Source organism: Nyctibius grandis, chromosome 7 (assembly GCF_013368605.1).
Source record: "Nyctibius grandis isolate bNycGra1 chromosome 7, bNycGra1.pri, whole genome shotgun sequence".
Lineage (NCBI taxonomy): Eukaryota > Metazoa > Chordata > Aves > Nyctibiiformes > Nyctibiidae > Nyctibius > Nyctibius grandis.
In genome coordinates this window covers 54620988-54647088 of record NC_090664.1, presented here as the reverse complement: position 1 = coordinate 54647088, position 26101 = coordinate 54620988, and the positions used below count along the sequence as shown (strand labels likewise).

General features: G+C 40.6%; 1 protein-coding gene across 3 annotated transcripts in view; it reads left to right on the top strand.

The window, feature by feature from the left end:
- CTDSPL (CTD small phosphatase like) overlaps positions 1–26101 on the top strand; it is an 88189-nt gene that overhangs the window by 28493 nt on the left and 33595 nt on the right. For all 3 annotated transcript variants that reach the window (XM_068404636.1, XM_068404635.1, XM_068404634.1), the window contains exon 2: positions 22865–23019. In XM_068404636.1, coding sequence (XP_068260737.1) covers positions 22865–23019 — 155 coding nt within the window. The remainder of the gene's footprint in view (positions 1–22864; positions 23020–26101) is intronic.

Sequence of the window (26101 nt, the reverse complement as noted above, 5' to 3'; positions counted from 1 at the left end):
CAGCTGCGTCTGGCTCGTGTGAAGTGACTGAAGCGTAGTGCTAAAACGTGAATAAAGATACCGGGACATTCGTGGTTATCTGGTTGTGGTGGCATTGCAAGGTTGGTTTGTACCTTTAGATTTGGGTTATCTGCTCTCTGTCTTGATGAATGATGTTTAGTGTGTTTGTTCAGCTGCAGGGATTTGTTAATCTTTCTTTCCTTCATTTTTCTCCCAGAAATAGGGAGAAATCTCACCGTGGAGAAGTTTAGCAAAGATTTGATGGCGAGAGCTTTCAGTGCTGGGTGTGTTGTTTTTTTTTTTTTTGTGCTGGGAGAATATGTTTGTAGCGGTAGCTGGAAGAGAAGAGAACTGAATGTGCAGGATTAAGCTTGAGGCCCCAGCTTCCTGTATAAGGGGAGAGGAGCTCACGAACCCGCGACGCCGGCCAAAAGGAAAAAGGGTAATGGACAAACATCGGCTGTGCGGTTTGCTGCGCCGCGTGCCAGCTGCTGCTGGGGGGACGTCCTGCTGTGGGACACGGGTGACATTTGGGGCAGTCACCGTCTGGACAAAGCTGCCCTTTCGCCGTGCTGAACGCAGGAGCTGGAGGAGGGCAGCGTGTCAGATCAGCAGTTCCTCGTGGTTTTTAACAGTTCAGGTTAAACAGGGTTTTATTTCTGAGAGGGTTTAGGTAAAAGAGCTCCTCATATGAATTTTATTATTTAAGATGAAAGCTAATGTTGAGAAGTAGGAAAATTGAAGTTCTTGGAAAAAATAACACAAGGAATTCACCGCTCTGAGGTTGAGGAGCCGCTGGTTTGTAGGAGGAGGCTCACAGCCTGTCTCTTCACCACCGCAAAGCCAAGCGACTCGGGAATGCCAGTTCCAGAACCTTGCTGGGACCTCACTCCCCTTTGAAAGCTCAGTTGGAAATGTGTTTGTGACAGGGTTTGCAGCTGGCTTCCACAATCTCTGCTCTGGGAACTGGTGATCAGACGACGTTTACAAGCTATTTCTCTGCAAACCAGGCACTCTTGGAGAGTCTCTGTTTCCCCAGTCTTGGACCTTAGAGATGTCTTTTTATAGAGAATGTGAAGAGCTGTGTGAAAACCCAACCCAGAATTAAGTCTTGGAGTGCTAATAAATTAATAGTACTTTAAAAAGCATTTGTGGTAAATCAGGTAAAAGATAACACTTTAATTTTCTTACTCTCTTGCTGTGATAATGAGCAGAGCATCCCAGCTCTTGTGGAACATGGTACCTTAAAGAAGAGAAATTAAAAGATCTCTTTAAAGGGTAATTGGGCTGAAAGTTGACTTAAACCTGTAGTTGCAGCCATACAGTTGAGTCCGTAACAAATTTCTTCCAATCACCTTAATAAAAATGACTGTCTTGCCCTTGATATTCCTCCCACATAGAAACGCGTAGAAAAGAAGACAAAGTTTGTGTTTGTTGTGTTTGTCCTTTATTCTGCAGATCGTAGTGCGCATGCTCCTTTCTCAAAGGACACCTTGTCCAGTTCCTTAAGTCTCGTTAACTTGCTGGTGGCTTCCTGGAAAAGATACTTGAAGGCTCCAGGGAGTTGAGCTCAGCGATAGTGCCTTCTAACGCAGCCTTGCCAGACGCAAACACTGAAAAATCCTTCTATGGCAGCAGTATAATTGGACTCTTGCTTTCTGATTTCTGAAACATCTGGGTTCATATTCCGCAGTTTGTTTATTTTTATACAAGCCTAAGAAGGAATAAGAAGCCTGAGGCCGTAGCGGAGCCATCAGACTGCAGAATCAAGGCTTTAACAAGTAGCGTGAGATCGATGCGGCTGCCGTTCTTAGAAGGACTCTTCTCTTCCTAGAAGTTCTCATCCTCTTAACAGGCAGTTATTTTGCTCCCTCTGCTCTCTTACATAATTTTTGCTGCTGTAAATGGTTTTGCTTGTGGGATTTGGTTTTATTTACATAGTGTATTAGTAATGATGCTATAGATGCCTACTCAAAATCAAGATTCTCGGTCTCCTTCATGTAAACAAACCGGTTTTCATGAATGGCTGAGAAAATCTGTTCCACTTCAGATTGTAACGCTGAGTTATGGACCCAAAATGTGTTATACTCCTTATTGTGGATACGGTAAGTCATTATCTTTTTTGACGGCAGTTATAAAGCTATAACAGAATTATTTTCAAATTGGTCTGATAAACGGTAACATATTTTGTTACAGCTTAATTATGGAAAACAGGAGCTTATGGTTTACCCTTATTTAAATGTGTACATGAATCTTTTCAAAGTAATAGGGCAAATATAGTACTGTTTCTGGAGGTTTAAAAGGAAGATTTGTTCTCTAATATTAAATTTTTAATGTATTATTCATGAGGAAAGCAAAGCTGAAAGCTGTTTTTACCCTCAGTGGAAATGAACTTGAAGAATACATTATCTGTATTGGAAAAAAAGAAAAGAACGTAGAGGAGACTAACTCATGCTAATGCTGGAGTGGTGCATGCAAATAGTATTGGAATTTCCTCAGGGAAAAGGAACCAGAATTTTGTTGAAAATAAACTGATACAATCATTGAATAATTTGTGCAATATTATTGGAATGCGATTCCTAAAAAAGTCAGGGTAATTCTAGTTAGAATATGCTTTTTAGAATGACAAAGTGACTGTTTATTGAAGTTGCTTTGAAGTCCACGTCTAAGAATTATTACTTCTCCGGTTTGGATACAGGGCTGGGCTGCATATTTTTGTTACTTGTACCGCTTTCAAGCCAGCTTTTCCAGATGCGTGCGTATGCATGCAATGTATTCATGCATATATGAATATACTGTTGGTTTATTAAGGCAGGCAAAATGTGTGTGAGCTTTTCTATCTTTGGCATGTAAATGTAATTTGGAAAAACATTTAAAACTATTTAGCATTATGTAATACAATAATTCTTTCAATATGGAATATTTTAGACCTGGTGCAGACTTATGTTTGTAATTATATTTTCTGCTCTCCTATCGCTATAAACAAGAAGTATAAGCCAAGTGATGTCATCTTTAATGGTTTTTTTCATTTGTACTTTTCAATGTACTTTCTCGTTCCTAGATCATACTTGGTTTAGTTGCCTGAAATGACTCAAGGAAAAGAAATACCAAGTTGCATGTTTGGACAAGAGCTTTCAAGATACGTTTTTCCATTGCCTTACTCAAATCTTATGGAACAATTAGTTTATTAATAGGAAAAATATCTGTAATTAGTAATAACCAAACACCAGACACCACAATTATATTTTTGTGGAAGGCATGACTTAAGTTGTTGCTTAGATGTTAAGGACCTCATCTAGCAGTATTTCCTACGTATGGTTAATGTCACTTCTACAATACGTTGGACAAAACAGCGCGTGATACCACTGCAGGAATTTATGCTACCTGTGATAAGGGAATAAAGTGAGGATGTTACAAGCTAAGTACTTCTCTAGACCGTACTATTAAATTATATGAGCACCTCTCGATTTTTAATATATATTCAGCCCCAAGCTCCTAGTGAAAAGCTCTGTGTGTGCCTTACCTAAGAATGAAAATGAAGCAGGAAACATTTTGTAGGTGTTTTTTACCCTGGGTTTAAAAAGTTGTTCTGTAGACAAAGAACTATGGCACAAACCATATGAAGCCACTTGTCCAAAAAAATAGAAATTTGGAGTGGAGCAGATAAGTGAATCCAGCTCTCTTTAGACTTCAGCTGTGGTTGTCTTAATCGGTGGGGTTGACTTTTTTCTCTTTGTGTTGCAGTACATATATCCTATTAACAAGTACAATACGGTATTGTCTTTTGTCACTTGATCCGAAGTTTTAAGGAAGCCTCAATTTGATGTCCCCAGTTGTCACTTGGAGCAGTTAGTACCTTCTGGCATTACTTGGATTTTTGTATTGTCTTTCCTTTTCATGGGAGCGTACAAAACTTGTGGTTGCAAGAGAAAATACGTATTTCTAGCTCTTTTTTTACATATTCACTTCCAGCCACATTCCTTAGTGTTTGCTATGATTTTTCCAATGACATAAAGCACAATCTGGTACAGATGTTTGTACCGTAACAGAAGAGCGGGAGGAATGTCGCAGATTTGTAGAACTTGGGTTTTTTTAACGTCATTCATGAAGATACACCGATCTTTGGGATTGAACAGAAAACTTAAGGTAGTGGTGGGAAACTTAAAACCTGTGGCCAGAAAGCAGGCACAAACATTACACGAGCGTTGTAATTACCTCGCATTGTTATCGGATGGCGGTGAAGCATGTTTTAACGTGTGGCTTGTCGAAGGTATTTGGAAATTGTTCTCACCCTTCATTAAAGGATGGGATGAAACAGCCTCTTCAACGCTTGGGCTCACCTGTAAATGTGCGCTAGCTGATAAATAAGAACTTTGAACAACTGAGTCTTCTCAAATGAGGGAAAATAAAAAAAACCAAGTTTTGTGGATAATGTGCTTGCTTAAGTACTGTGTAACACAGTGTCCGAGGCATCTTCTGTATGAAAACATTTTCCACTTTCACCTCTTGGCGAAAGGAGGGAGGAAGGGTGGAGAAAAAACTGCTGTGAAAGTCCATCAAGAAGCTTTGCCCTGTTTGTGTAAGCTCTTTCCCTTGTGAATTGTGTTGTGGTCTTTGAGCTAGTACACATAATATTTTGGGCAAATAATCTTCCATGAAATGTTCTGGCATCAGACTTGCTGTATCATGGCATTTTTCTTGCGACATACCATGGGGAACTCACTGGAGTCCCCAGAAATCCTGAAAGCTGGGGTACGCTCAGCAGCTCACTGTGGGTGCAGGAGGTTGCATCTGATGTCCAGCGTTCCTGCTTCAGCCTCGTTGAGGAACCTCATGTTAAGCCCCTAGTCCTGTGTTTTATTTTGCTTTTCGTATGAACAACATTTGCCGTTTGTATTTTGGATATGCAGATTAATAGTTTGGAATGGTTGGGAAATAGTTGCATTGATATGGGTAGAGGAGCAGAAGCGTTACATGAAGGGGTTATTTTGCAGCATTTTTAGGATAAGCAAGCTTGATGAATTGTTTCTGGTCTTGGCCAACTGCACTGACTTACAGGAAAGACTAAAGAAGTGATGTGGGGGATAGTGATCTTTCCCCTGACTGTAAATGTTTGCAATATAAACAGCTGAGCTATTCAGCAGCAGCTCTCAGTGGAGGGAAGAAAAAAAAAATTGGCATTTTTAGGGTGGGTTCTACTGCAGGCAAATCAGATGAATTATGCCCTACAAGTGCTTATCAGCTTGGCTTTGTGAATGCAGCCTGTGGTCAGCTGGGCTGGTGACGGAGCTACCAGGAGGCTGAGGAGAGTATCCACAGAGGTTACTTTGGAGCTATAATGATAGAATTAAAAAAAATAATAATAGTTCTGTTCAATGTGGAGACGTATTACCACCCAGAAACTTCCCACCACTAGCTTTCTGGGTCTTGGCAGGAGGTTTTTGGTAGTGTGTCTCTTAAACACACCGGACCTTACTTTGTTTATTTTGTAGGGCTGGAGTTCCTTGCTTGTGTTGGGACCGTAGGAGGGGACTCATGTTGGTGCACACGTGTTACTGGAGCAGAGTCCTTCAGCAGAAAGGAGAATGTCTCCATGCTGTTACAAGAGTTAGCTCCGGATTTGTACTGTTGGTCTTTGTTAAGTTTTGATCTGGGAAAGCCGTGTTTGGTCGTGCATTTCTCTTGTCGTGTCTTGCTGTGTCCCCAAGAAAAATAAGATCATGTAAGAAAGGCGGTGATGAAGCACGCCAATACACAGCAATTTGTCCTCCTCGTTTCGGTGATGTAGGGGCGGGAGAGATGCCAGATATTCATCTTGTTTTGCAGCAGGCATGCAATCGCATACAACGCTTTTCTGCTTTAGCTCTGTATAGCTTCGGGAGATTCCATTCAAATGCAGGAGTCTGTTTAGATTTTAGTAATTCATTAAATATGCTGGGGCTGGGCAGGGAGAGGCTCTGCCCAAACTGATAGCGCTCAGACAGAAGGAAGCTTTTAAAGTTGCTTGTGCCGTGCTATAGTACAGGACATAATACCTATTATTTGGGCCAAAAGAGGTTTTTAAAGCTACTTGGATGAATAGCACACACAGCTGTGGCAGGTGTGAGCGTCTTGGCCAATGCTTTTCTCAGGGCGAGCCGTGCTGCGCGCAGCCGGGTATCCCAGGGGCACCCGAGCAGTTTTCGGTTAGAAGTCGTCGTTGCTGTCCCCCTCTTCCGTCTCAGTCTGAGTTACGACCCACATCGCAAGGGGGGTTTCTTGTGTGAACACCTGCTTGCAGAGCTGGTGCGGGCATCTCAGCTGCAAAGTGGCAAAGCCCGAGTTGGTTATTGCTGCGCCGGGAGCGTGAAATAACCGACGAGGAGCGATGCCGAGCGCCGGTGCTGGCTGGGGCTCCCTAAGGTTAGAGCTTACTCTTTTTGGGGGAAGGAGAAGGGGCAAATCCTAAAGATGGCCTTCTAAGTGTTTGAGTGTAGATGTAGACTTAATATGATTTAACTTTTATGGGTCTGTATGCTTGGGATTTTCCAGCTCAGTGCAGTAAATGTACTGGATCGGTCATCTGTTGTGGGCTCCTGCGTGAGACTCCAGCTGCTTCTCTCCCCTGAGCCTAACTGGGACCTCTGCTGTAAGAAGTGATTCTCCCCCTTTACTCTGCTCTTGTGAGACCCTATCTGCAGTACTCCGTCCAGCTCTGGGACCCCAACATAAGGACATGAGCAGGACATGGAGCTCTTGGAGTGAGTCTAGAGGAGGCCACGAGGATGCTCAGAGGGCTGGAGCACCTCTGCTATGGAGACAGGCTGAGAGAGTTGGGGCTGTTCAGCGTGGAGAAGAGAAGGCTCTGGGCAGACCTTCTAGCAGCCTTCCAGTATCTGAAGGGGCTACAGGAAAGCGGGAGAGGGACTTTTTACAAGAGCATGGAGTGACAGGACGAGGGGGAATGGTTATAAACTGAAAGAAGGTTAGATATTAGATTAGATATCAGGAAGAAATTCTTTCCTGTGAGGGTAGTGAGACACTGGCCCAGGCTGCCCAGAGAAGCTGTGGCTGCCCCCTCCCTGGCAGTGTTCAAGGCCAGGTTGGATGGGGCTTGGAGCAACCTGGTCTAGAGGAAGGTGCCCCTGCATGTGGCAGGGTGGTTGGAACTAGACGGTCTTTAAGGTCACTTCCAACCCAAACCATTCTAGGATAATAAGGCAGTGATCCTACCTCCTCAGGAGCTGAAGAATAAGTGCTCTGCAAGACCTGCCTTTCTTTAGCACCAAGAACAACAGGACATTACAGTAAGTTCTGTTTAATGTAAATGGTGAAAGTCTGGCTTTTTTATCCCGAGAAAGAAAAGGATGCAAAGCAGCGGGGTAGTGTTGTGTCATTATGTACTAAATAAACTGCTCTCTCTCGCCACTGCATCTGTGATGAAGGAAAACAGCTTTTTTTTTTTTTTTTTGCCAAATTGGGCAGAGAGCAGCTGATGTGGAAGTGCTCTGCATAAACAGCTTGGGCAAGAGTGTGGGCTGGGAGAGGCTGGGGTCCAGGCGAGCTGCGAAAGGAGAGTCATTGCCGTTGCACCGTGCCTTGGGTATCTCTTGCAATTAGCACAAAGGCACATCCCAAAGGAGTACCCTAGGAAAGGGTTTTAATTCTGTTACTGGACACAGGTGCTATTTTCACCTTCTTTTATTTTACCTTTGATAAGATAATATATGGCTTTCAGGGTTATGGGAGTGGGTTTTGTAGAATGTATTCGAGTAATCACAAATTTCATCATTTTTGCTCCAGTAAACAACAAAAAGTTACTGTACTGTTTTGGGTTTTTTCTTTTTCTGGTAGAATTAAGGAAACAGTTTATTTTTAACTTCTCCAAACTTGTAGTCCGAAAGACACTGGTTATTTACCATCTTCAGTTATTATACAGCAGTCAGTTCTAAATGCTTTCTCACGACTTACATGTAAAATAGCAAGTGGCCAACTTTCTGCTTTACAGGATTGTTAGAAGTTGAAGTATGGGTGTTAAATTGTGTGCGTTCCTTTTACTACAAAGTTTAGGATATTTCAAATAGGTCAAAAGTACTTGATGTTCTGGGTATTTGGAGAAACAATTAAACGTGTCTGCAGCTGTTCCAACCTGCAGCTGAACTGTCAGCTTGGTAGAGGCATCTAAGTACTTGTTCAAGGCACCGAAATGCTTGTTAAAAAAGCCCCTCTTGTTAAGCTTAATGGAATAAGAAAAATTAATTTATTTTCATTTTTTATTAGCTGAATTTCTAAGCAGGAAATAAAATGTGGCTTTGTTCTAGAAAGGAATTGCTGGAAGTTGGGCAAGTTTTGCTGCTTTTTTTGGTCAAAAGTGTAGTAACTTTATCCTACAAAGCTTGCAGTTTCCTGTATCTTTTGTTTCAGTCTTAATCTAGGTTTTAGCTTTCTGATTATCATATTTCCAGGTGGGAATGTGCTGCTGTTAATGGTCTGGGAATGCTGAATGGGTGAAATAATCTTCAGTCCAAAGTACATGGTCAGAAGAGCTAGGAATTAGTATTTTCTAACTTACTTCAGTTGAAAATACACTTAATACATTAAGCAGTTCCTGCAGTTCCTGCTGTTACAGTTGTTGCTGGCATTGGTTGAATTAACTTATAGACTGTTGATAGTTATAATTTCAGGCTTTTTAATTCTTAATGTGAAATATTACATTTAACTTTTTAATATATATATAAAAATTATGGACTTGCTGAATGAGGCAAGTTGAACGTTTTCCTAAAGATGGTTTTGATATTTAGTTCAGCTTTGTGTTTTGGTACAACATACGTAGCCAGCCAGTAAGGAAATAAAAATCTGTATCAGACTCCTAAACATTTTAAATAATACCAGATGTGTATTTGTTTTGGCTGTTCTTTCCTTAGCAGTCAGGGGTTTTTTTTTGTAGTTGATCAGGATTCAGATAGGCAGTTAAATGTTTTAAACTTAATACAATATGTTACGCTTGTCTTTGAAAAATGACAGCATGTATCCTATTGGCCTTTTTCAATACACCCCAGGGAAGAGGAGTGTGAAAGCCAAGGAGAGAGAGGGCTCATGCTTCACCAGGGCAATGCTAGGTATTTTAGCAGATTATTAATGAGAATTTGCAATATGCTTTTGTGGTTGTTTTTTTTTTTTACTTACCTCTTTACTTAGGAGTGTAACAATAGATGCTCTGTTACAGAAGGATGAAGCTACAGCTTAAAACTTTTGTCAGAGATACCTGGTAGTGCTGCTGTTCTGCAAGTGACACTTCCATTGAATTGAAAACCCGCAGTGGCTGATGTTGTAATTACTTTAGATTTAATATAGTAACAGAATATATGTAATCTTACTGAAAACTTAAATTCATCAAAATTCTTTCTAGCTTAACTGGTAGAGGGTGGATACAACAGCTTGAAGAAAAAATGCAGCAAATAAAATTGCAAACATTTTTCTCTCTGTAATATGCGCTTGTATTACGTGTCCATAAATATTACAAGTATTAAAAAAAATGAATTTATGGAGGGTAATCTAAGATTGGGTAAAATCTACTCCATGGAAGCTAAAGCTGGAGGAGAAATTACTTTGGGAGCAATTCCTCTAAGTCAGATTCTGTCCCAGCAGATACACTCAAGTGTCTTCCAGACTGCTCCTTGAGAAACCCCTGCAACTAAAGATGCAACAATTAATTTTATAATCAAAATCTGATGTTTTAATTTTGCTCCCAGAAGCACTGGATTCAAATAACCTGAAGTGATACTAGCTGTATGGTGGCTGTAACTTTAATTTCAAGAGTGTTTTTAGTTGTTAGAAACAGCTATTACTTTTAGATTATATTAATGACCAAAGCACAGATGATCCAGTGATTTAGAGAAAGTTTCCTCTTCCAAATGAGTGGGGTTCCTCTGTTTTCCTTTGTGTCTGGGTTTCATAATATAGAGAAATTTGAGGAAGAGCAGGGAGGAACGAGCGAAAACAGTAATTGATCCAAAGAACTATGTCTCTATTAAAGTCAATATCTTTTTGAGGTTGCACAACTTATATTTTTGTTCCAAAGAAAGAAGGTAAGTACTTCATAAGTAGTCATGCGTGTTCCTTATTCCGTTAAGACAGAGTCTTTTCCAGGAATTATGTGATTTAAATGGCTTTGCTTCTTTAAAACATGTTACCAGAAACACCACAGTTTTAAATGTCTGCTTTCTCGCAGAGTAGCAGTTTTATGAGAACTGCACTCAATATCCACAAAATAGTGATGGGTTGGGAGAAATAAGTGGTAAATGGAAATAGGCATCAAAGGAGCTAAAAAAAAGGCATCCTAGTTTGATTTTTACTACTAGAGATGTATCTTTTGGGGAGCAGACTTTGGATGAGTGATTTCTCTGGCAGGAATGAGAATTGTAGCCTGTCCCAAAATATCCCCAGGGAGTGAATGAAAAATTCATAAGGCGAAACGGAGAAACAAAACTTATCCTTGCAGGGGAGCACCCTTTAACAGCGTTTTTGCAAGATTAATCTGTTAGAGAAGAGCTGTTCCTAGGAAAGAGATGGGAAAGCTTGCAAAAATAGAGTAATACTTCAGATTTGATGCCTTACTGAAGTATTTGCTGCAAAATGTACAGTTGGGAATGTTGCTGTCTCTATGGGAACATCTTACGGCTATATTTAGGAATAATAAATTAAGCTTCCTCAGATGAGCGAGGTTTTGGTAAGGCTTGGGTTGGAGGTGTAGTGGTATTTTTGAGGGGAAAGAGAATAGAAAAATTTCTTCTACATTTGGGGTTGGTGAACCACTTGTCTCATACTTTTCAAGTCAAAAAAGGGTGCCAAAACTGTCACCTGTGTTTGAGTCAACCTGTTTGTGGCAGGAGGCAGAAAGAAACTCAGCTTAATTTCACCACCTCGGGTTGTGAATTTGGTCATTGGGACAGGGAGGGGGGAACCCAAACATTTATTTATTAAACTGAACAAACTTGATGAGGCAATGAGCTGATCATAGGTACGGTGCCTGGCAATATGCTTTCAGTTTGGATCCCGCTTTGACTTGAAAAATTCATCGATTGGATAAAATCCGTGTGGCAGGTGAGCAGCTGGGTGTTTTACACACTGCGCGGTGCCCGTGGAGCACAGAAAAAGGGGCTTTTACGGCTCTTCAGTAACTTCATCCTGATTTCACACATAACTTCTTAAGGAAGATGCGGCCTGGGGCTGCAGGCGTGGGCCCGTGCCACGTGCGAGTACCCGTCTGTCTGTCCGTACGTTCATACCATGTGTAGTAAGAAAACGCACTCTGCGAAAGCACTTTTCTTTAGCTTTTCACTCTTTTTTATTTAATCAGAGTTGGTTCAAAGACTGGTTTTTATTCATTGTACCAGCTTTGAATTAAGTTTTAACGGCTTCGGCTGCGCGATGGCTTCACGCCTGTTGCTCCCTTGGATCTGCCTTCCCTGCGCTTCAGCTACTCGGCGTTGGGCGAGTTGCTCTTTTCTGCCTTTCCTACCATGTTACGTCTAAGCAGGATCCAAGGCAGAGCAGATCGGGTACTGTACATATTTTTGCTCCATAAACACATGCTTGTTTACATTTGCTTCGTTGCCGTTTTGACTCTAATCCTCCTCTGATGCCAGAGGGTATCAGCCGGGACCAACAAACTCGGAGATGCTGCCGTTTTGACCCCGTGTGCTGCTCATGTTCCCATTTGTTTGTTTCTTTTTTGCCTTCCCTCCCAAGTATTTAACAAATTATTATTAAATATCTTCCAGGATTTCAAGAGGCCAACCTGGGAGCAATTCAAAAGAGTCGAGATACACAAACATATGTTCTCGTTACTGGTTCTGTTTGTTACTTTATGGTTGAAGAGAAACTTAAGCGCTGAGTCCTTGTTCTTCAGTGCTGCACATAAAATAAAATGGAAATAAATCAATCCTTTTTTTTTTGCAAATAGGTCTTTTTTTTTGCTGTACAAAATTCTCCCCGTTCTGATCGACTGTTGCAGCTTGATTGTGAGCTGCTACTAATATTTGGCAAAACCTTTTTGAAATAAGCCCTTTGGCATATGTGCCGTTGCTGCTCACTCACAGCACCCTGCAGCACCTCAGCATCGCAGATTTTACATCTTTAAACTTCCAGGTCTTTGCTGATCCAGCTTCACCAAACTGTGACGTTACCCCAACGTTGCAAATGCACCGAATTCTTTTTATCAGCAGAAAAGGCCGGTGTGGATTCATAGGCCGCATCTGCTGGGGAACTTTGTGCAGTCTGCCTTTTTTTTTTCCTTCCCCCCCCTCTTTTACTAGAAGAAAGGTTTGTTTGTTGGCCGCCCGCTCGGGGCGGGACAGGAATGTAATGCATGCACAGACTGCGCAGTATTTCCTGTTCAACGGCCGCTCCAAACCTCGGCGCTGGGAAAATCTCCAGAGCGAGCAGCTCGGTCCTTGCTCAAACAGCGCAGAAATGCTGCAGCTTCTGAAATGCTGCCATTTTTTTTTTTTTACAGAAAATATATATTTTTTTAAAGTGAATCTTCATGGTGTGCTGCTTTACATGTATCAGATTCTATGGTTATTGCTTCGACTCTATTTGTAGATTACTGTGGCCGAGATTAAACCTACTGAAGCACTGGAGGCACAGAGAGATGGCTCCATAATGTCACTGCAAAAAGTTGTTTATTTTGTAGCTTAATACATCTCCATAATGTTGCCTGCATAGTTTAGTTAGCTTTGGTTTCCATCCAGCTAAAAATGGTAGTAATCTTTTGGTACTGGAGCTACTTTTGCGTTATTTGCTGTATTTTATTCTGCCCTTAAGCTGTTTTGAAGCATCGCTTTTGCATTGCATGAGTTTTACTTCAGACGTGAAATGTTTTGTTTTAGTAGAAGGGAAAAAAAACTTTGAGTTTGATCATTTCTGCCGACAAACATTAAACTCCAGTGCTACAATCGTGCCTTGTGTGTAGTGTGAAAATGAGATGAGGGGTTTTATTTCTTTTAATTTTTTATCTCTTTTTTTCACCCCCAAGTGGTTCTCATCCTTTGTACGTGAGGCAGCTCTGTTACTGTTTCAGACTATGAGCTGTTGGAAGAGTGACTGTGGGATGTGACTAGTTATTTTATTTACTAATTTTATTTTTATGTTTAAGCAGAGATATGTTTTGGGAATTTATATCCATCGGCTTCTCTGGAATGTATGAAGTGCTGTGGCTCTTTTTTCTTTTTTTTTAGGAAAAAGTTCGACTGTGAACTGTGTGTATATGCACATACGTGTGTGTATATGCACATACGCATATGTGCATTAAAAAATGTTGTATATACTTCTAACACCTTCTTTAGCATGTTCAGCAGCTGTTTAGTCCTACATGAGAAGGAAGTGGGCGCGCGCAGGTCAGCCTTGAAGACCAGGGCACCCTGTTACGGGCCCTTGGTGCTTGATGCTCTCTCGCAGGATGCCACGTGCTGACCAGGTGGATGGATGCCAGCGCAGGACAGGTACCGACCACAGCTCCAGCTCTTCTCTAGCTTGGAGGAGAACTCAGGCAAGGCTGGATGGGCACATCCAGCTCCTGTTTAAACACTGTCCAACTGTTTACATAGAAGGCAGAGGTGCAACAGCTCCCTGGCTCCTCTTGCTGGAGGAGTTACTGGGGTGCCACTGGAAGTGAACATCTCCTAACTTCCCCTTTATGTTCTCATCCATCTTCTGTTCCTGGCTGTTCCGTTGTCAAGCGATACAGGCAGAAAAATTAAGGTGCTAAGTGTTAATTAGTTTTTTCCTGGATCACAAGGAGACCTACTTTTCAGTCCTTTGGAGATACAGATCTGCACGTGCTGCTTCTCGAAATTGGAAGTGGTCTCAGTGTAGCCCCGTTTAGCTTGTCAAGCGCTGGAGCGGGAAAGGAGCTGGCCAAAGTCTGCACTGTTTAATTTGAACTTGAAGGTATTTCACTCAGAACATAGTTCAGCGGGTTAATTAGGTTGTTAAAACAGTTTTTAACTTTTCAGCTTCATTATCACATGTGGATGCCCCTGAAGCAGTGCATCTGCCTTCAGTCTTCGAGCTGAGTAAATGCAAGGAGTTGGGCTTTGACAGATACATGTCCTTTAACAGAGCATTTCCTAGTAGCAACCCTCCTAATTTTTTGAATGCTGCAAGACAGCACGGGTGTTTAAATCATGGCTTGTGTGAGCAGCTGATGCATATGGTAGGAAGGTTATACCATCATGTATGTCCAACCAAACCTCAGTGTGCAGACCGAAGTGTACCAACTGCTTTAGGGTTTTGGACTTTGCCTTGGGATCTGTCGGGGTTATGTGCTGTTCTGAGTCTTTTCATGGTTTCTTATCCCTCCTTGTCAGTTGAGAAGCTTCTGTGTACAGTTGCTGGTTTTAACATTTACTAGCTGTATATATCTCATGATGCATCACAGCCTTGTACAGAGACAGCAGTGCTGAGTTCTGTGTCGTGTATTAAAAAAGTGTCTTTGGAATTTCACTACTTTTGGTCCTTAGAAAATGAGCATCCAACAACGGCAGGTATTTAATTCACCTACACTTGAGGACTGTAATAAATAATTGATGTAGGGCAGAAGTTTTTTGCTTTAAGCTGCCGCACTGAAAATGTTTCCAAAGCTTGCTTTGGTTACATGGAGGTCTTTTTTCTTCGTAGCGCTTTAGTTGTCTGGAATTAACATTCATTCCAATGATTTTTCTCCTTTTGTCCTAGGTACTATGTGAAAGTATATTTTTATAGGACTTTCACAGGTGTGGAACACAAACTGTAGTGTTCTGATACCCACTAGATAACGTCTCTTTGAATGAGATAAGATGTTCTTGCGTAACCGTTTGATCTTAGCGTACAGGTGCAACTTCTGAGCTTGTTTTCCAAAACATCATGGAACGGGTTAATGATAGTAATGTTTAATTTTTCTTAAAATTCCTAAAAGTTCATAAGTGATGTTGACATTTTTTTTCAGATCCAAGTGCAGTGACCTACTTTAAGCATATTAAAGTGAGACAAAGAAGAGATTATCTCAAAAGTAAAAATAAGTTACTTGGTTATTTTTCCCCCCCATGTCCCCACCTGTCTTACGTGTTTAAGCTTTTATTTCTTGGCCCCTGGCCATGCGATCAGCTCTATCCAGAGCAGACTACTAATGCAGTGTATGGGAAAGGGTTTGGCGGGGAGGTAGTTAAATGTTTTGGAAAGATTCTTCTTTTGCTAAACTAGTCTGGGATCCCTCCCTTCAAAGAAATAATTTAAACGGAAAAACCAAAGCCTGAAGTTTATTTAATTATGTTTGGGGGGGGGAGAGAAGTTGCCAGCTTCAGTTGAAATGAAGATAATTCTGGGGTGTATCATGCCGAATATAAACAGAGCAATTTGCTTGGGTTTTGCATGTTTGAAGGTTAAACCAGTTGCGGGCGGTTGTTCAGGTATGTGACAGTGCTGTTATTGCTGTATTTTCTACAAAGCTCATGTGGAAGATTAAACCTTTCAATGATAAACTGCAAATGGCATTTAAAACCAAAGTAACCTGGACATCATGTGCAGATTTGGCATCAAGTATTGTAAAATAGTTTCTATCCTGGTCAATACATCATAAAAATAGGAGCTGTATAAGCAAAGTTGCTGGTTTTCTGCTACTTAATTGTTTCTAGCTTGAGTCATGTAGGATATAAAATTTTATTTTTCTAATGAGATCAAATGAAGCCTTTTAGGAAGATTGAGAAATTATGGGTCTCTAATCACGTATAAATTTCGAAACTGTTTCCCTTTGAAGAAAGGCTTTGTTTAATACCACTTTATTCTGACTTGCATCTTTCCAATTTGTATTATAAACAAACTTGTTAGTGGAGAGCTCACGATACACAGATGTTCACTGTATTGCATTTAGCAAGTTCATCTGTAAGCGCACGGAAAGTCTCTTCATTACCCAGTTTATATTATTTGTGAGGACTGGCTGTTGCAGTCATTTAATTAGGAAAAATTCGGCAGTAATTAGCTCACTCGTGAGCTGCAGAGGGATGGGCTGGATTAGGAGCCCTCCGGTCATCCCGTGGTGGCTTCCTGGAGCAATAGGGGATTTCTTGTGCTACGGCTGCGCAACAATCTACTTTTGTAATTTCACACAACTGCAGGAAAATTTGATGGGAGAAGCCCTGAACTGAACTTTTTTAGAATACAGGGCATGAGGGAAAAGCTGCTTCTTTACTGTGTAACTTGTGCTGCTGTTGGATTGTAGTGGGTCAACAACAGCGCAACGCTTCTGCCTCCAAAGGCTGGTTTGAGTGAAAGGAGGTTTGAGATGTTGTAGATTACTTCTGTTAGCATGCTTTTGTATTAATTTCTATTATAACATTCGTCTGGGATGTTTAGGGTTTGTTGGGTTTTTTTCTTCCCATTCTCTTTGTGTAACCACCCAGTATGGTTGCCTATCTTCCATTTAAGCTTATGGGATTGCAGTAATTTGCTTTAAAACTTGCCTTTATCTTTCCTTGAACCCCTCCCCAGGTTTAGTAATGCTGTGGGATTATTAGGACTTGCTGGAAGACCTCGATAAGCACAGTCCTGTGGACCATCTTTGGATTCCAGAAACTTGCAGGCAATTCAAGAATTAAGTTGCCCGCAAGCAGCAGGTAGCATGCAGGTTACAAGCAGTGAGGCTTGTCGTTAGAAATAGCATCTGGAGATTATAGGTGAGACCCTGCACTTTCAAATCGGGGGAAACCTGCACCAGAGGGACTTCCCTGCTAGGCAGGAAGAGCTGTGCTCCTGTTCTGACCGTGTCTGCAAATAATCTTTTACAAAATCGGATAATTTGACAAAGTGCTTCGCTGAAAGCTCTTGCAGAGCTCCATGAGATCCCTGGGGAAGAAGTTACATATGGATCTGGGCAGTCTGCTCTTCAGTGTAGTCTTCAGCTATATGGAAAAGGGAATAAGGGAATAAGGAAATAAGGTGACAAAAATCGTAAGGGAAAGGGGTGTGTATTTGTTTGTGTATGTATATGAATGTGTGCGTATATGTGTGTCTGTACATAGATTTAAAACATAACTGTGAAGAGTTGTGGGAAAGCAACGTGATTTTGAATGGCTGATGAAATTAAGTGTAGATACAAGTGAAATTTTCTGCATGGGGAGACATAAGAATTCCTGACTTGTATTTGCAGTGATGCCTGAAATATCTGCTAATAAAGAGATCTTGGTGTTATAATAAGATCTGCTGAAAAATCACATTAGCCCAATGCTCACTCATTGTAAAACTCAAGTAAGATATTAGGAATTATTAGAAAAGTAAGGGAACAAAGCATTGTGTGGGTGTACAGATTCATGGTGCTCTCTCCTTTCATCCTGGATATTGTGTGTGGTTCTAGTCCCCCTCCTCCTGCTCAGAAATGTGAATTAGAGAAGGTGCAAAAACAAGAAACAAAGAGGGTCAGAGTTACGAAAGAGCAAAGCTGTTGGCTGAGCTGTGGACCTTCTTGTCCCAGGATACTTTTGGCACTAAAAGTTGGGGTAGGTTCAAAACGTGATGGGACAGTGTCACAAAAGAGGAACCAGTTGAGGACTGTTACATACGCAGTTGATGTCTCTAGGTAAGGAAGTCCTTAAACTGCAGTTACAGTGCACCTGGGATGGGGTTAAGGGAAAGCATCGCTCCAGTCTTGCGTTGTTCCTTTCTTCAGCTCTGCAGATAATCTGCTGGCTACAGTCTTCTCTGCTTTCATGGATAACATGCTTTCGTGTTGTGAAGTTATTTTGCCTGGGGTTTTTGGTACGCAGTGTTCAAGTGTTTGGTATGCAGTGTTTAAGATTGGAAAAGGTCACTTAAAGTTGTCTTCAGCGTTCAGTGGTGATAGGGGTAATGAGTAGAGTACTTCTGTGGGTGCTGTAGGAAATCTGTTCCAGAAATCAAGGTTGTATCTCCTAAAAGATGGAGGGGGGAAAAAAAGAAAAATTATCTCTAAATTCCATGTGCTGGATGCTTCTGAGATGTGGAGTTTAGATAATTCAGCTTACCACTCCAGTGTCATTACTGCCTGGTCTTACATACAGGCTTTTAAGGAACACCAGGTTTTATCCTCTGCAGTTTTTTTCTCTTTAAAATTTGCTGGTATCCAAAATGCCTAAATTTATGGTAATGTTCAATATTAATGCTTCTTTACATCTTCAGAGTTAGCTATCTGTATGTACTGTCAGCAGTTCAGAAGAATCTAGCAAACAGCAGCGCCTATTGGATTGGGTCCAGCGTTACCAAGGAAGGAGAAACTAGTTTCTGTGATGCCCAACAGTGTCGTAGTTGCTCAAAATGAGATAATGGTGCAAGTCTTTTCTATGTGTACAATACCTGTGTATGTTAATACTGCATGGCACGTAAAGCCACTTGAGAACTTCTGTTCCTTACTGCATCCAAAATTATAATTTATTAAGTCACAGTAAAGCCTCTATAACATATTATTAAAAAAAAAACATATCTTTAAAATAATATCTAAATTAGTGGAAAGACCTGTTTGAAACACCACTGTACTATGAATGGCAAAATTGCCAAGATTAAAAACAATATGAAGGAATATTTTTTCCTAGAACAAATATTTCACTAAGCAAACATGAGTGGCCATTTGAAATGCATAAATTGATCAAGGAAAACAAGAATTCTTAAATGATTTGGACAAATCAGTAGCTTTTGTCTGTGATTTTTGAGTGTTTATTTAGCCTGTTTACCCTGTTTACTGCCTCTTTCAGTCATCTGTGTAGAAAAGATAGAAGTGATAGTTCCTAAGTGGTTATACTGTTCCTGTGGATCTGCTGTGCAGCTGAAGCTGTTATGAATTTATGAATTTATAAATGCTGCTGTAATTTATATGTGATTGAAAGGCTTGCTACAAGCAGCAGCTCAGAGCAGCAAGGTATTCTTTTAAATTACACACAGAATCAATCAGGTTGGAAGAGACCTCTGGGATCATCAAGTCCAACCATTGCCCTGACACCACAAACACATTTTCTCCTCTCAAAGCACATGCAAGGTGTCCAACAGGTCCAACAGCAATATTCTGTTCTCCGTATAGTTTGTATTTCCATATTTGCTAAAATATTTTTCTGCCTTAAGGGTGTGAGCAATGCTCAGGTTCAAGCGTCTCTTGGCCACACGCATCTTTATAAAGCCGTAGCCGTCGGAGCCCATGCAGCATCCCTGCTTTCACTCTCCGTTAAATGCTGTAGTTGTTACTGGGCAGGATTTCTCTTGAAAATTTGTGACTTCGTCCCATAATCTGTTAATAAGGCTCTTGGCGTGTCCGAACTGTCACAGAATCACAGAATCAACCAGGTTGGAAGAGACCTCTGGGATCATAGAGTCCAACCGTTGCCCTGACACCACCCTGGCAACTAGACCGTGTCCATGGTCTGATCTTTAGCGTGACGAGGTTTGGGGATGAACACGATGTGGGTTAGGTAAATTTTTGCCTTGCATGCTGTTTGTGTTCAATAACTTCCCAAAGGCTGAGCTCAGTAGTCTGCAACGTTTCTTATGCCAAACATATGGTAATTAGTTTTTCTTGCTTAACACACTCACTTTTTATTAACTTTATGGAAGTGGATCCTACGTTGAAGACTTCCCTCAATCCCAGCTTGGAATATGAACTGGGCTTTATTATAAAATGTAGTCTTGGCTTTGGGAAGACTATTTTATGCATAAAAATTGTTGGGAGGACTATTTTATGCATAAAAATTGTTGGGAGGACTATTTTATGCATAAAAATTGTTTGCAGAATGAAGTTTAATGATACATTCTCGTACCTTACAAAGTCCAGGAAAACGAAAGCTTATGATAAATGCTGTGTAAAAGCATTTCTGTTTGAAGCATTCAAATTTGATTATTTGCTGTCATATTTTTAAATAGAGGCTGAAAACAAAATACAAATTATTAGGAAGGTTTCTGTGGCACTAGCTGTAGGGAACAGGACACACAGCATTGTGCTTCCCGTTCGAATTTCGGCAGGTTTCAGTGTCTGAGCTCAGAAAGGAGTTGTCCTTTGCCCGGATGATACTGCAACGAACTTGCTTGTGCCTGCCATACAAATTTTCTTGAGTGCTGCTTTGAGAAAGTCCTTCCTGGCTACACAGGCATCCTCTGGGGATTTCCAAATGCATGTTTCTGCAAATTTGTTGCAAACAGAATGTGACATTTTGAGAATGAGCCTTTTACTGTAACATATACCACCCCTGGCTAGAGTTTTGCATATGTTTTCTGTTTAAGTGGAGTAGTGAAAAGCAGTGATTAGATTGGTTTCAGTTTACAAGCGTCTTTAAAGTAATGAAACACTTCCTTAAACATGCAGACGCACACAAATCTGTGCTCAATTCTGACTTTATTCTGTTATCTGAGTGCTTTTTCAATGGTGAAAGCTTACAAAACCCATTTAGTTTTTGATACTGGTACACTTTCCTCTTAGCAATTAACTGAACCTGAGCATTGCTCACACCCTTAAGACAGAAAAATATTTTAGCAAATATGGAAATATAAACTATACGGAGAACAGAATATTGCTGTTGGACCTGTTAGTCACCTTGCATGTGCTTTGAGAGGAGAAAATACTGATGTCTGGCTTGTTCTGACTCTACAAAATCAGATTTTGCATGTATTTTCAGAGAGTACTTGGAAGTTCACTCAAAATCTCACTGTGAGGCTCTCTTGCCAAAGCACACGCGTGTACCTGCACACCTGACCAGAGCGCGATTAATTCTGATTAATCCCTTAATTCTTCCAGGCGAGATTTGTTCTGTTTCATACAAAACTCTTCTCCCACTGAAATTTTCTTTATATATTAATAATTGTATTATTGTATTTCTATTGCCAGTTGCCTTGATTGCACTTGGTATATTTGTAATATCACCGAATCACAGAATCAATCAGGTTGGAAGAGACCTCTGGGATCACTGAGTCCAACCGTTGCCCTGACACCACCATGGCAACTAGACCATGGCAGGTCTAGTTGCCATGCCAGTCTTTTCTTAAACACCTCCAGAGATGGTGACTCCACCACCTCCCTGGGCAGCCCGTTCCAATGTCTAATGACCCTTGCTGAGAAGAAATTTGTCCTTATGTCCAACCTGAACCTCCCCTGGCAAAGCTTGAGGCTATGTCCTCTTGTCCTATCGCTACTTGCCTGGGAGAAGAGGCCGGAGGAGGAGTATATATCAGGAGGAAGATGACAATAATTTGAGAGAGGAGGACAGATGGGGAATTATATATTGATGTGTGTAATGGGACTTACTAAATATTTCATGCTCTAACTTGGGGATGGGGGGAGAGTTTTGTTCCTTCTGATGCTGAATGTAGATAAACTATGTAGTGCATAGATCACTATTAGTCTGCTTGGTGCTACAACTTTCATAGCATCCTTTCTTCTCGCTGTAATCCACCTTTTAACATTTGCCACTTTAAGATGCGCTGCTGCATAGCTGTGAGAAAAGAATAAAAAAAAATAACTTGTTCAGGCTTGTTTGCGTGTATTTTAAATGAAATCATTTGTTGACTCTGAAAAGGAAACGATTAATCTCTATAGTCTAAAATATTCCTCTGCTTAATGGAGAGGGTCGGTTGGTCCTGGCTAAGGTAGGGCAGCTCAGCAGAGGGGAGTGCCTGTCCCTGGCACGGGGTGCGTGGTTGGTTTTGCACAGTATTCACGGTAATAGTTGTGGTAAAGCAGTTATGTGCAAGATGCACGTGACGTGGTTGTCTCTCATTGTGTTACTGTGTGGTGTTAATAAGTTGAGTATCGATAGCGTTCAGTACCTTACGTTGCAGCGGTGTAGATAAACATCAAAGAAAAAGGGCTGCGTGAAAGGCACAAGATGAAAGGGGTTCACCTGCCTGTCCCTGCCCTGAAAGAGGCCTGAATCTGTTGGGTGTTGCAGTCTGGCGTAGGAAACAAATACTTCTAGCTAACAGCAGATCATTAAAATATTCAATGATCAAATCAAATATGAATTAAAACATTCTAAAACTTTTTTCCAACTCTTTTTTTTTTTCCTTTTTCTTTTTTTTCTTCTTATTTTAATGTATGTTCAAGATCTAAGTTTCAGGAGTTTGACTCTTGAGGAAGTCACTAGATGTCTTCTGTGCATTTCTCTTCTCCAAACTGTTGCTTTTATCTACAGTTTTTAGTCTTTAGAAACGCTACACGTACTTTTATTGAACTGTATGTAATTTTTTACCAGTTTAGGTTTTTTTTATCCCAGTAGACCAATAAGCAAGTTGAAAAGAAAGGCCAGGACTCCTGTTTGTTTAGTAACACCCTCTCCAGACCTGTCCTGCAGCCAGTGTCGCAGCTCACAGCACTGCCTCTGCGTTGTCTTCTGTCCTCCCACAAGGCTGTCAAACAGTAGCAGAGGAGACTCAGAAACGCCTCAGGATTTTTTTCTGACCCTTGCAGGAGTTTAAATGTTCAGCACATGATTGTGTATTTGTCTAGAAAATATACCCAGGCATCAGTAGGCATTTCTTGCGTCTCTTCTGGTTTAGATCAGTCAAGACTTTTTTTAGCAGCAAGTTATTTCATGTAATTTACAGTATCTACTATTTCTAGGAAATCTCTCAGAAGTGTCGTAGTATGGCAAGAGCTTTGATTGTGCAGAGATCCGGGTTGGTTAGTAATGGGCTAACGTCATTGCATGAGTCTGACAAGCAAAAAATGCGCCGAAACAGAAGGAAGGGGGTCTCGATGTGATGGAAAAATCTCTGTGAGGTTATCATAAGATTTGAGAAGGACTTCGGGGGTAATAACCACGCATCTATTCAGTCTTTGTGTGTTTGGAAAACTAGGCCTGTGTTGCATGAATTTATTTCTCTGATGTTTTTTTTTTCCTAGTGTCCCAATGTAATATCAGCTTGAAGAAGCAGAGGAGTCGAAGTATCTTTAGCACCTTATTCTGCTGCTTTCGTGACTACAATGTCGAACCACCATCTACCAATAGCACCAGTGCTCTTCCTCCTTTGGTGGAGGAGAATGGAGGACTTCAGAAGGTCAGGCTTTTATCTTATTTTGCTGTCATATGGGTCCTTTGTAACCAAGGTTTAACTCTGTGCTTCTGAAGGGTTGTCTTAATAGGTTTCCATCATGGGGATCATGTTATGAGTTACAGAAAAAATTACGATTTTGGTGGTGAATTGCTAACAGTATCTGTTCAGCTGCAGTTTAAAAGTAGCTTTTCTGTGAAGGGTATTGGCACTGTATATTTTATAAGCAAACAACACTGAAAACCTGAGTAAGAAGCTAAAAAAATGTGGACTTCTCATCATACTCCAGATGCTGAGTTGTCTCTTTCCCAACTATAGGAAGGTTAAAACGTGTCCACAGGAGCATAGTGGGACTGCTTTGAATGTCAGTTGAAAGGGTTTCCAGTGACATAAAAACAGTTAAAAAGGGGAGAACCATAATTGTTTGGACCTTTTTTCTAACCAAGTCATCTATATCTAATGTACACAGAGTCCAGAGGTATCAGCTTTTGGCCATTTTTCCAGGTTGTTAAGTTTTGTTTACCTAATAAGTCAAATTAATTGATACAACGCTTTGAAGTGCTAAAAGTTTATATGTAAGAGCAGCATGTTACTTTCATTGAGTTCTAGTAATTATATTGCTTTGCCATATTCATAAAATCACAACACAAATAATTTTATATGTTCTTTTTAAATCTGAAAACACTGAGAGGATTTGTATTGTATTACTAAAGAATTTCAGTTCAATATAGTAAACACAGGAATATCATCTTTTCTCAAAACTCCAGTAGTGCTATACCCTTAATTGAAACACCATTCCCATCCCATTTTTCCAGGACTTTAAAGGGTTGCAAGTATAGATGTATCCATGATGGGGAATAATAGCAGAAGTGGAAATGTCTCTGTCTTTTCACCCTTCTGCTCTTCACACTAATTTTTCGTATTTGATACAACTGATTTCTTACCTACCTTGTCCTCTCCATTTTACTTTATTTTGAATTTTGCTGGTTATGTTGAATTCTGACAAGCTCAGGAGAAGGAGCAGAGCAGCTGTTTGGTGGGAGAGAGGAAAGGAGAGAGGAAAGGAGAATAAAGTGACGTGACTGAGACCAAGACCATGGTAGGGTAAAGGCTGAGCTGCAACAGTTCATGCTGAAACTGCTCATGCAGAGGTAAAGTGCCCTGAAAAACCCTCTGCCAAGAGGAGGAATTCTATGTGTATTTTTAGACTTCTTTTGCTAGCCAAGACGTATTTTGACTGAAATGAGGGGAATCTAGCCTGGATGTGCTGAAGGGAAAGCTGAGTAGTGTGTAGCATGTATGTGCATGTTCAGCTGAGAAGCAAAAGGAATGGGGAAACTAGTAAAATTTAGCTTTCCACTATGGTAGGGAGTGGAAAGGAGGCAGAAGTGAGGCTACTAGCAAAATTACAGCTGAGATAAAATCATTAGGGGGAAAAAAAAAAAAGTAGTTTGTTTTTTCTATAGAAATCACAAGTTAAAATGGTGGGGAGTCAGTAGTTTTCAGATTGCGTTTTGTAAAACACTTAATTACTTTCTAAATATATCTTCTGCCTTGAGCAAGCGTTTGCATATATGTTCACACAAGTTTCCATCCTCACTCTGTGCTACCTTAGTGAGCAGTCTTGAAGTTGTGCGATGCTTCTACATGAGCCCAAGACACAAATCACAGAATTCATAGAATTACCAGAGTACAGCTTTGTAGAGTAAAAATTAGAGAGTGCATTTTCTTCAAATAGAATGAAAGGCACTCGGCTGTGTACAGATCTTCGTAGAAAAAATCAAGTATAGCTAAGCTTTTGGGTAGTTCTTAAGTGAGTGCAAATAAGTCTGGGACATTTCTATTTTAAATGCAATATTGGAGACTGGTAAGCTTTGTATATGCTTTATATGCTGGTTTTGAGTGCTAACGTGGTTAGTGTAAGTAGGAGATTCTTTTAAAGAAATAAAAATAGTGTTGAAGACTTGGATATATTTGAACATTGTTACACTGTCAGGATAGTGCTTTTTACCAGGAGAGCTGTGTTTTAGAGCTGTGCTGGTTGGATTTGACCGAGTCACACTGAGCATCTTGTGTAGATTCACAAGTGATAAGTAAGCTGAGGGAAAGTACATGCAGCAGTGGGCCTCAGTTTCTAAATTGGTGAAATTAAATGTCCAGGAATGACAAAATTACCTGTTTTAGGAAAGAAAAGCAAGCCTGGCAGCACACTGCTTAAACTCCTCTGCTGTTTAATTAAAGCTCTTATTGCATTAATCTGCCTTCCAGGTTAAGGTTAGTTTAAATTCTGTTGAGCTGCTGTTCACATGGTCACTTACTTATATCTGCTGTCACTCTTGTATATTGTATTAATTATTTATCCCATCCCAGGTGACCTCTGACCATGGCCCAGTCAGTTCATGTGTTGTGACCCTTTCCTTCAAAAATTGGAAAAAAAAAAAAATGCACAATAATGTTAAAGAGTTACCATTAGAATCTAGTATGAAATGGCTTGGATGTATTTTCCTTCTGTCTTTACTGTTCAGTAGAGGTGTTACATGAAAACAGGTGATAAAGACCTGAGAGGAAGGAAGGGAATGGAGAAAGCGTCTGCTGGTTTCACAGGAATTCAGTGTTTGTTCTGTGTTGCTTCTGGCGTATTCTTGAAGTTGATGTGACAAGCTAAATTCCTTCTAATTAGGAGTCTCAATTCTTTAAGTGCTAGCCTGCTGTAAAGGAGGGAGAGCAGGAAAAGTATTTTATAAAGTAATTGAAAACACAGTTCTGAAATTTTATGCAGAGTAATTGCATTGTGTGATTTAATTGTTATTATTTTGCTGTATTAGAGAAAATGAAATCAGTGCTTCAAATGAACCAGTGCTTCTTTTAGTATTTTACCACATGATGTGACTTGATTATGCTTGGAAAGTCAGGTGTCATGTCACTTCTTCATAGGATCGGAAGAAACACCAAACTGAGTGTGGTTTTGGATAAACAGGGTTTTTCAGCTCTGACTTCTATTCTGTTAGGGGGGGAAAAAGCCCAAAAATTTCCTCAAAGTATTGAGTTAATTTTTAAACCACCTACTCACAGAGCAGCTGCTTATCCA